Source organism: Ornithorhynchus anatinus, chromosome 17 (genome assembly GCF_004115215.2).
Source record: "Ornithorhynchus anatinus isolate Pmale09 chromosome 17, mOrnAna1.pri.v4, whole genome shotgun sequence".
NCBI classification, from domain to species: Eukaryota; Metazoa; Chordata; class Mammalia; order Monotremata; family Ornithorhynchidae; genus Ornithorhynchus; species Ornithorhynchus anatinus.
In genome coordinates, this window is record NC_041744.1 from 41,754,088 (window position 1) to 41,765,675 (window position 11,588).

Consider the following 11,588-nt stretch of genomic DNA (forward strand, 5'->3'; position numbering starts at 1 on the left):
ACTCTGGAGGGCTTTATCTTTCCAGAGGCAAGGGGGGTGGAGAGAGGGTGGGGGTGTCTGGGGAGAAGTCTGATGCAGTGTTCTTCCCAGAGAGTTTAGAACTGTTTGGTTCCAAATGCAGGCTGGAGGGATCCGCACAAAACAAAAACTTCTCCGCACAAAACAAAAACTTCTCACACTAGGCTTCAAGGCTCTCCATCACCTTGCCCCCTCCTATCTCTCCTCCCTTATCTCTTTCCACTGCCCAACCCGCACGCACCGGTCCTCTGCCGCCCACCTCCTCACCGTCCCCCGTTCTTGCCTCTCCCACCGTCGACCCCTGGGCCACGTCCTCCCGCGGTCCTGAAACACCCTCCCTCCTCACCTCTGCCAAACTAATTCTCTTCCCCTCTTCAAAACCCTACTTAAAGCTAACCTCCTCCAAGAGGTCTTCCCAGATCGAGCTCCCCTTTTCCCTCTGCTCCCTCTACCCCTCCGCCTTTCACCTCTCCACAGCTAAACCCTCTTCTCCCTTCTTTCCCTCTGCTCCTCCCCCTCTCCCGTCCCATCCCCTCAGCACTGTACTTGTCTGCTCAACTGTATATATCTTCATTACCCTATTTATTTTGTTAATGAGATGTACATCACTTTGATTCTATATTTTTGCTATTGTTTTAATGAGATGTTCATCCCCTTGATTCTATTTATTGCTATTGTTCTGGTCTGTCTGTCTCCCCCGATTAGACTGTAAACCCGTCAAAGAGCAGGGACTGTCTCTATCTGTTACCGATTTGTACATTCCAAGCGCTTAGTACAGTGCTCTGCACATAGTAAGTGCTCAATAAATACTAATGAATGAATGAATGAATGATTTTGCTGGCTGACTGAGGGAGTGTCAGGGCTCATCCTGTTTCCATTGACTCCACAGAACAAGGTCCAAGTGATGAGGCCGAGTGATGATCATTTCTGGATTGGGTACAAGTATAATGAACCCCTGGATCAGTGGACATGGCTGGACGACTCTGGATTCTCTGGATGTAGGTGGGCCCTGCTGCAGGTCTGGGAGTTTGAGTTGAGCCAAACAGTACAGGAGAACAGTAGAGAGGGTGTACTCACACCTGAAACTTCACTGTCAGTTTTCCTTTAAATACCCAAGTCCAGTCCTTTCTGCTCTTCATGTTGCCTCTAAGAGACTGGGTTGAAAGGAAGAAGGAGAGGGATGGAAAGAGGCTTCCAAGCTGTAACAAGAGATTGATGGGAACAGGACAGAAACCACCCTCGGGTGTGCCAGGTTAGATAGAGGTTCTCCTGGGGAAAGAGGGCTTCAGCCCCATCCTTTCCCCATGATCTTTCTGGAGGCAGCATGGTTTAGTGGAAAGAGCACTGGCTTGGAAGTCTGAGGAGGTGGGTGTTGATCCCGGCCCCCCTCCCCCCATCTGCTGTGTGACCTTGGGCAAGCCAGTTAATTTCTCTGTGCTTCAGTTACCTCATCTGTAAAATGGGAATTAAGCCCCATGTGGGACAACCTGATTACCTTGTATCTCCCCCAGCACTTAGAACAAATTAAGCACTTAACAAATACCATTATTATTGTTATTATCCTTGACTCATCCCTTTCATTCAACCCCCATAAGCAATCTAATCACTAAATCCTGTCAGTTCAGCTTTCACAACTTCACTAAAATCTGCCCTTTCATTTGAAGATAACCAATCTGATACCACATTAATCCAAGCGCTTATCCTATCTTGTCTTAATTACTGTATCAGCCTCCTTGCTGACCTCCCTGCCTTCTCATACCTTTCAATCTAGAGCAGGAGAGGGACACTAAAATAATTTGAGGATAGGAGAAAGGGAGAGGCAGATATGTAAGTAACTAGGAAGGGATATGTCAATATACACAGATGTGTTATGAGGATTTGTGAGTTCACAAGTCACAGTTTATGCAGATGTTCTGAAATGGTAGTTGCACAATTAATTCTGGGAAGAGAAGAACTTAATTTGAGGCAATATGATTTATTTTTTAAATTTACTGATTTATTTTACTATTTAAAGTACATTACTTTGTTCCAGCATGACCTAGGTGAAAGAGCACAGGCCTGCAAGTCAGAGGACTTGGGTTCTAATGCAGCTCCACCACTTGCCTGCTGTGTATCCTTGGGCTTGTCACTTAACTGCTCTGTGCCTCAGTTCCCTCATCTGTAAAACAGGTACATAATACCTGTTCTCCATTCCCCTTAGACTGTGGGCTCTATACAGAGCAAGATTTATGTCTGATCTCATTATCTTGCAGCTACCAGAGGACTTAGTACAGTGTGTGGCACATAGTGCTTACCAGAATATCACACAGTAATAAGGACAGCTGAGCTCTATGCATTTCCATTTTTTAAATCACTAATTACACTTTAGTTTATTTTAATATATCCAAAAATGTTGTATTTTGCTATAGTATAAAAAGGGATATATAATATAAAATAAAAAATAGATACAGAAAAACAAAGATTATTTTTCCATTAATTGTTATATGGCTAAGATTAAAAATAAATAGGAACATGAGACAGAAAATAAATTTGGTAATGAGACTGAACATGGGTCAGATATCAGTTTGCTTCCAATGGCAGTAATATAATTTTAATTCCAGTCCATTACTTTATTTTTAACAGTATTTGTTAAGTACTCACTATGAGGCAGCCACTGTAATAATAATAATAATGATGGTATTTGTTAAGCACTTACTATGTGCCAAGCATTGTTCTAAGCACTTGGGGAGATACAAGGTAATCACATTGTCCTACTTGGGGCTCACAGTCTTAATCCCCATTTTACAGATGAAGTAACTGAGGCACTGGGAAGTTAACTGACTTGCCCAGAGTCACACAGCTGACAAGTGGTGGAGCTGGGAACAGAACCCATGACCTCTGATTCCCAAGTCCATGTTCTTTCCACTAATCCATGCTGCTTTTAAAATAATGTATTTGTTTAGCACATACTATGTGCCAAGCACTCTTCTAAGAGCTGGGGTAGAAACAAGGTAATCAGGTTGTCCCATGTGGACTCACCATCTAAATGCCCATTTTACAGATGAGATAACTGAGGTATAGAGAAGTTAAGTGACTTGCCCAAAGAAACACAGCTGACAAGTGGCGGAGCTGGGATTAGAGCCCAAAACGTCTGACTCCCGAACCCTTGTTCTTTCCACTAAGCCATGTAGCCACATATATATATATATATCAAGATGACAGTTTGATTTCCTTATATGCCTCTTTTACCAATTTAGCAAAATCTAATGCAGTAGAATTTCAGAAATAGGTCACACAACAGATATGTGGGGTAGCTGAGATTAGAACCCAAGTCCACTGACTCCCAGGCCCATGCTCTTTCCCCTAAGTCTCACTGCTTCTCTCTGATTTCAAACTGTAAGCAGTTTGGTGACACCAGTGATAAGCTGAGTGCCATAGGCAGAGGTCCCATGCTAAATTCATCCTCTTCTGTCACTGCAATAAATCACAGTTTTCTATTTTATTTATTAATCACTTGTTATTAATTTATATTAATATCTGTCTCCCCCTCTAGACTGTAAGCACACAATGGGCTGGGAATGTCTTTGTTATGTTGTTGTATTGTACTCTCACAACAGCTTGGAACAGTGCTCTGCACACTGTAAGCACTGGATAAATACATTTGACTGACTAACTGGCAGTTGGGAGGCTTTGTTTATCAGAAATTGGAAAATCTTCCTGAATGACAGGTTTGGGCTTCAGGAAGCAGGACCACCAAAAGACCTGCTCCTCACCCCTCAGCACTGTGCTCATTTGTATATATTATTGGTATATGTTATTTATTACCCCATTTATTTTGTCAATGAGGTATACTTCCCCTTGATTCTGTTTATCTTGATGATGTTGTCTTGTTTTTGTTTTGTTCTGTTTTGCTTTGCTGTCTGTCTCCCCTGTTTAGACTATGAGCCTGTCATTGGGCAGGGATTGTCTCTGTTGCCGAATTGTACGTTCCAAGTGCTTAGTACAGTGCTCTGCACATAGTAAGCACTCAATAAATACTATTGAATGAATGAACCTAATCTGGGTGTTTTCAAAATATTCATCAATCTTCTATTATAATTGTTATCCTTACTATTGCTGGTGGTAGAGTTATGGTGGTTATTTATTTCACTTGTTAACACTTTGTGCAAAGCCCTGTACAAGGATGTTACTAGATGCTCAATAAATACCATCATGTATTTGTGAATGTGTTAATGATTGGCTCCTGAACTGCTCCTCTCCACCCTGTGCCTCTTCTCCTGCCTGTCCTTATGTGTGCCCTTCTCCAGTCTCCCAGGTCAGCCTTCCTCGTCTCACCCCTTCCCTGCCCCAGACTCCTTCACTGGCCCCTGACCTCTCCTGGTCTCTCAGGGGTTCCGGCCAGGGTGGGGTTGAGATCTCCTCAATAGAAAGTCTTTCTGAAGAAGCATCAGAGGGAAAATATTTCCTTTAATTAAAATAATCTCTTTATGAAGCTACCAACTTCCAGGTTCTCTCCTATGTGCTTAGAGGAATCGACTTTAGTTTGTGAGTGGCTTCTCACAACATTTGACAGTCTCTCCTCATTCAGTTTGTCAAGACGCAGCTCCTTTTACGGGGCTGCAATCTGTGCTGAGCTTTTGTACCCAGGATCACCTTCACAGGAAACATTGGAAAAACCCATGTTCTTTTTCTCTGATCCCACAGGATTTCCACAGTTCTTGAGGGCTGTAAGCAAAAAGATAAGAAAGTTCATTAAATAATGAGATGGGAAAATGTGTTACCTCTATCACCTGGAACCCATACTCTGTGATGTCACAGAATGGAATATTGGTGTGGGAGAGGCTGGTACAGCTGTCTTGGGGAAGGGGCATTTTCTAGGTCCCTTGGGGGAGGAAGCCCTGCTCTAAGGAGGAGAGAACTCCAGGTACATTTTCACAGTCAAGAGTCTGGGTGGGAGCCTAGGGAGCTTGTGAGGCCTAGGGATGGATGGGCTTTCTGGAACAAGGCAACAAAAAAGTCACCTGCATATATGTATTGACCTGCATATATATGCTGAGGATGAAGGAATGATTCTAAAATTCAGAACAGTTCATCGTCCCTTATTCACCTAGTCCAACCTATGGCTGCCTTGAAATGGAGATTGTGGGTTCCCAGAATTCCTCTTTGCTATTTGGGGTCCAGTGTGGATCCCTCTGAACTCCCGGACAAGTCACACCCTGGTCAGGCTAATAAGTTTAGGTCACTAGCATGGGAGGGACTGGCAGTGAGTGATAGGAAACATTAACACTTCCTATACCTTCCAGCACTACCAACCCGAGAGGAGCTGGGTGAGCAATAAGGTCAAACAAGTAGACCCAAAATGCGTAAATTGCAATGGGTCGTGTCACATGATCCTGTCCCCTCCCAAATATGGCCAACGAAAGGGAAGTGGATTGGCAAAAAGCAAGGTAAATCTTGGTAGGGGGTTCCAAGACCTTTTGGTAGTAGGTTGGAACTCTGTCACACCGATGTTGTGAGTTGTCTCTTCCTAGAATAGGGGATGCCTGTTCTGTCAGAACCTATGTGATGCTGATTGACCAGTTGGACCTCCTCACTGGAGCTAAGAGAAGTGTGTATTCCCTCTTGGGAACTTGATCCCTGGGTGATTTGAAAGGTAGCCCATTCATTCATTCAATAGTATTTATTGAGTGCTTACTATGTGCAGAGCACTCTACTAAGCACTTGTACAATTCAGCAATAGATAGAGACAATCCCTGCTCAATGACAGGTTCACATGTTAGGGGGGTTTGAAAGGTAGCCCTGGTGAATTGATAGTCCATTTAGGGTGATTTCGGGGGGAGGACTGGGGTAGGATTCCCTTAGGTGGGACGCCAACTGGGTCAGTCGATATTGGAGCAGCTCAGCTGGCTTGGGGGAAGAGTTCATTACCTGGAGGGTAGCAGCTCATAGGAAGAAGAGAAAGAACTTGCTGGCCACATAAATTTACTCCTCCTGAGTTGGAAGCATTCACAGGGCAGGAGCTAGGTGCTTCACCATATGTGAATAACTAATTAAGTGTATTCCTTCTGAAAGAGAAGTTCAATTTGCCTCGCAGAATAAGTCTTACGTGGCTCAGTCTTTCTGGCCTCGTCTCTCACTCTTGCCACACTGGTCCTTAAACTCATCTCCGTTTGATGGGTGACAGATCTGAATTGTGTTTCCAGTTCCGGGAGTGTGGTTAGACCGCGCAGGTCACTTGGGCAATGAAACCTGTCCTGGAATGCCCTCCCTCTTCACATCCACCAAACTAACTCTCTTCCCCTCTTCAAAACCCTACTGAGAGCTCACCTCTTCCAGGAGGCCTTCCCAGACTGAGGCCCCCCTTCCCTCTGCTCCTCCTCCCCTTCCCATTCCCCCTTCTTCCATCCTCTGCTCTTCCCCCTTCCCCTCCCCACAGCACTGTGCATATTTGTATATGTTATTTATTACTCTATTTATTTTGTTAATGACCTGTATATATCTATGATTCTATTAGAGAGACAGTGTGGCTCAGTGGAAAGAGTGTGGCTTGGGAGTCAGAGGTCATGGGTTTGAATAATGACTCTGCCACTTGTCAGCTGTGTCACTGTGGGCAAGTCACTTAACTTCTCTGTGCCTCATCTACCTCATCTGTAAAATGGGGATTAACTGTGAGCCTCACATGGGACAACCTGATTATCCTCTATCTACCCCAGCACTTAGAACAGTGCTCTGCACATAGTAAGCGCTTAACAAATACCCACATTATTATTATTATTTATCTTGATGGTATTGATGCCTGACTACTTGTTTTGTGTTGTTCTGTTTTGTTTTGCTGTCTCCTCCGTTTAGACTGTAAGCCTGTTATTACCTCTATCTGTTGCCGAATTGTACATTCCAAGCACTTAGTACAGTGCCTTGCACATAGTAAGCGCTCAGTAAATATGAATGAATGAATGAATGAATGAATGAAACCATGACATGGATCTTGAGGACTCCAGTCCTCCCAAGGCCTCCAAGCTATGAAGACAGTAGATCAGATTCCAGTGTGAACCCAGTGGGATTGGGAAAAACCAGATTCTTTTACCCCACCTCAAAATTAAGCCCCCTCCCGGAGGGGATGCTCACTTCTTCTTGCTCCAGCAAGAAGGTCTGATCGGTGTCCACAGCTCTGGGTTGATGTGACAGAGTTCTAACCGATTACCAAGAGGTTTAGGAGGTACCCCTTGATATATACTTTGCTAATTCCTGATCCAACCCCACTCTGTGGTCATATTTGGGAGGATTGTGTGGCAAGACCCATTGGAATTTTCCTTATTGCTCACTGCCAGCCCCTTTGGCTTTAGTGACCTTGTGGGTTTTTAGAATTGAGAGGCAAGAATTCTTTATCGCTCACTACTAGCCCTCTGGGACATAATTCTATTTACTAATTCAATCGCACTTATTAAGTGCTTACTATGTGCAGAGCACTGTACTAAGCAATTGGAAAGTACAATTCAGCAACAGAAAGAGACAATCCCTACCTAACAATGGGCTCACAGTCTAGAAGAGGGAGACAGACAACGAAACAAAACAAATAGACAGGCATCACTACCATCAAAATAGACAAATGCACATCATTAATAAAATAATTACAGCAATAAATATGCACAAATATGTACAAGTGGTGTGGGGAGGGGAAGGGGGTAGAGCAGAGGGAGGGAGTAGGGGTAATGTGTTGCCAACTTGTTCATTCCAAGCGCTAGTACAGTGCTCTGCACATAGTAAGCGCTCAATAAATACTATTGAATAATGGGGAGGGGGGGAGGAGCAGAGGGAAAGAGAGGGCTCAGTCTGGAAAGGCCTCCTGGGAGAGGTGAGCTCTCAGTAGGGCTTTGAAGAGGGGAAGAGAGTTAGTTTGGCAAATGTGAAGAGGGAGGGCATTCCAGGCCAGAGGTAGGAAGTGGGTCGGGGTCAACGGCAGAACAGGTGGGAACGAGGCACAGTGAGGAGATTAGCAGCAGAGGAGCGGAGTGTGTGGGCTAGGCTGTAGGAGGAAAAAAGGGATGTGAGGAGGGAGGGGGCAAGGTGATGGAGAGCTTTGAAGACAATAGTGAGGTGTTTTTGCTTCATGCGGAAGTTGATCGGCAACCACTGGAGTTTTTTGAGGAGGGGAATGACATGCCCAGAGCATTTCCACAGAAGGATAATCCAGGCAGCAGAGTGAAGTATAGACTGAAGTGGGGAGAGACAGGAGAATGAGAGATCAGAAAGGACGCTGATGCAGTAGTATCAGCAGTATGAAGTAGTACAATGAGAGATTGTACCAGCAAGATAGCACTTTGTGATGGTATTGATGCCTGCCTACTTGTTTTGTTTTGTTGTCTGTCTACCCTGTCTAGACTGTGAGCCCGTTGTTGGGTAGGGATTGTCTCTATCTGTTGCCCAATTGTACTTTCCAATCGCTTAGTACAGTGCTCTGCACACAGTAAACGCTCAATAAATACAATTGAATGAATTAATGAGTGGCTGTTCAGAATCAAGGGTCCCAAGTGTCTTTTTCACTCACTACTAGCCCTCCGACATCAGTGACCTTGAGGGTTTTCAGAATCAAAGGAGCCCAAAGGTGTTAGGTTGGCACCAGGAGATATGTAGTGTGGTCTGCTGGCTTACGGAGAGGGGGACAAGGGCTGGATCTGGGACAGGATAACAGGGATGGGGTTCGGGAGGAAAGTTGGGAAAGTGCAAGAGATGAGGAGGGGGTGGCTGGAGATCCAGAGAGAAGCAGCATGGCACAGTAGAAAGAGCATGGGCTTGGGAGTCAGAGCTCATGGGTTCTAATCCTGGCTCCGTCCCTTGAGCAAGCCACTTAACTTCTTTATGCCTCAGGAACAGTGCTCAAAGCTTAGAACAGAGTTTTACACATAGCACTTAACAAATGCCATCATTATTACTATCATTAAAATGGAGATTAAGACTGTGAGCCCCACCTGATTACCTTGACACAACCTGATTACCTTGTATCTACCCGAGTGCTTAGAACAGTGCTTGGCACATAGTGAGAGCTTAACAAATACCATCATTATTATTATTATTAACCCTAAAATCTCTCTGCCGAGCTGCCTCAGCAAGGACATAGACCTGCCCAAGGACACTGAGCTCTCTCTGCATTGAGCAGCCTCAGCTGGGACAGAGACCTAACTGAAGACACTGAGATCTCTCCTCTGAGCTGCCTCAGAGCAGAGCGCTGCCCAAGGAGACTGAGATCTCTCTGCTGAGCCATTTCAGCTGAACTCCTGTAGCCGAGAAGTGGCCATTCCTTCATCTTCCCTGTCCCTGCAGCCTGGCCTGAATCTCCAGGTGAGAACAGAGGACAGGTGTGGCTGTCTGCCATCCTGGTGATCTGACATCTAGGGGACAAGGATCCAGATTTTTACATGTCAGTAGCAGCTTGCCTTTACATCAACCAAACCTTCTTTAAACGCCTAAAAATTTGCCTCTGCATGCTCAAGAACCCAAGGACCTGTAAACAATGGTGCAATTTATCCAGGAAATCACTGGATTAATCAGTTATTGCTGTTAACCTCACCTACAACTTCTCTGACCTCACCCTGTCCTTTCAATTTTCCTCCCTCTAATCAGCCCATCCCTGTTCCCTTTTTTTCTGTTTTTTGAATATGGCATTTGTTAATAATAATAATAATAATGTTGGTATTTGTTAAGCGCTTACTATGTGCCGAGCACTGTTCTAAGCGCTGGGGGAGATAGAGGGTCATCAGGTTGTCCCACGTGAAGCTCACAGTTAATCTCCATTTTACAGATGAGGTAACTGAGGCACAGAGAAGTTAAGTGACTTGCCCACAATCACACAGCTGACAAGTGGCAGAGTCGGGATTCAAACTCATGACCTCTGACTCCCACGCCCATGCTCTTTCCACTGAGCCATGCTGTTAAGCTCTTACTATGTGCTTGGCACTGTTCTAAACTATGGGGTTTGGACACAGTCCATTTCCCACATGCGATTCACAGTCTTAATCCCTATTTTACAGGTGAGGTAACTGAGGCACAAGAAAGTTAGGTGACTTGCCCAAGTTCACACAGCAGACAAGTGGAGGAGCCAAGATTAGAACCCAGGTCTTTCTTACTTCCCATTCAGTGCCCTCCCTATCCACTAGGCCAGGCTGCTCCCCAGCATTCTCTTCTTCCTCCTCTATCCAATCTCTCTCAAGCCCTTGCTCTGTCCCCTCACTCCTCCCCAACCTCTTTCCTGTCATCCCTGTCCCAAGGACACTCCGTATCCACCTCTCACCTAAGGTGACCCCATCAGCTCACTCGCATTCAACTCCTCAGGATTTTCTCCTTTCATGTGTTGAGGAGCTGAGGGTGTTTTAAGTGTAATGGGTGCCAGGAAGAAATACACACCTTTCTGGAATAAGGAGATGGATCTGACCAGCAGGATGAGCACAGTGATCCCCAGAATGATCGTGGCTGCACACCAGTCTGGTTTCCGAGAGAGGAGACCTAAAACGGAGACTGGTTAGAGGTGGATTCAAGTCACAGAGGCTCCAGGATTAACAATGAGGGCATTCAGGAGGTTGACCAGGTTCCTATCCACTAAGACAAGCCTCATGGTATATCTTTGAGAGGGATGCATTTACCTGGATCCTGGTCTAGGATTCTTGCTTGGGATTTTCCTTGACTCTGAAATGACCTCAGGAACCTTTCCCTATGTGGATTCTTAGCTGTTCTCCTCAACTTCTCTCCTTGAAATAAGAAGAGAGAGAAAGAGAGAGAGAGTGACTGGAGGATGCTATTAGTGCACTGATCGAGAAAGAGAAATTTCCTAAATTGGCAACACCTTGCTGAGTAATTTATACACCTCTCAGGCTGAGAATACAGGGTTTTCCGGATGAATAATTGAATAAACATTGCTTGACACCAGATGTCCAGGTGATACTCATGATTGGAAGCTCCTTGAGGGAAGCAATTATGTCTTCCAACTCTACTGTACTCTCCCAAGTATCTAGTACAGTGCTCTTTACAGAATGAACACTCAGGAAATACCATTGACTGATTGATTGTAATTAAAAGTTTTTTGAAAGTAGAGATCCCATCTTTGATTTACAGTGTAAATTTCCACAATCTCAGTTCACTCTGCACCCGGTGGATGCTTAATAAATACAACTGATGGTGAATATGATGACAAATCTCTTTGTAATGTGCACTGTCATTCTGAACTACCCAAACCCTGTCTTCAATCCCCATGACAGTTAAAAAGGAAGGTTCTCCTTCAAGCTCATTACAACAGCACAGAAGGATTTATATCAGAACCTTACTTTATCTCCATAGTAGAAGAAGTAACAATAATAATAATAACAATAGAATTTTGGTAAGAGCTTCATATATGCCAGGCATTGTACTAAGTTTTGGTGTGAATTCAAGCAAATCAGGTTGGACATAGTCCCTGTCCCAGGTGGGGCTCACAGTCTCAATCCCCATTTTACAGATGAGGTTACTGAAGCCCAGAGAAGTGAAATGACTTGCCCAAGATCATATATCAGTCAAGTGGCGGAGTCAGGATCAGAACCCAAGACCTTCTGACTCCCAGGCCCTTG

The 11,588-nt window shown here is 44.7% G+C and overlaps 1 protein-coding gene across 1 annotated transcript; it reads right to left on the reverse strand.

Annotated features, from left to right (window-relative positions):
• Positions 1 to 4,444: 4,444 nt before the first annotated feature.
• LOC120638929 lies at positions 4,445 to 11,315 on the reverse strand. The gene is made up of 3 exons (XM_039914488.1): positions 10,632 to 11,315; positions 10,396 to 10,494; positions 4,445 to 4,722 (listed from the first exon to the last, which is right to left on the reverse strand). The coding sequence occupies exons 1-3, from the start codon at positions 11,038 to 11,040 to the stop codon at positions 4,607 to 4,609; spliced, it is 624 nt and encodes a 207-aa protein (XP_039770422.1). The 5' UTR covers positions 11,041 to 11,315; the 3' UTR covers positions 4,445 to 4,606.
• Positions 11,316 to 11,588: the final 273 nt, after the last annotated feature.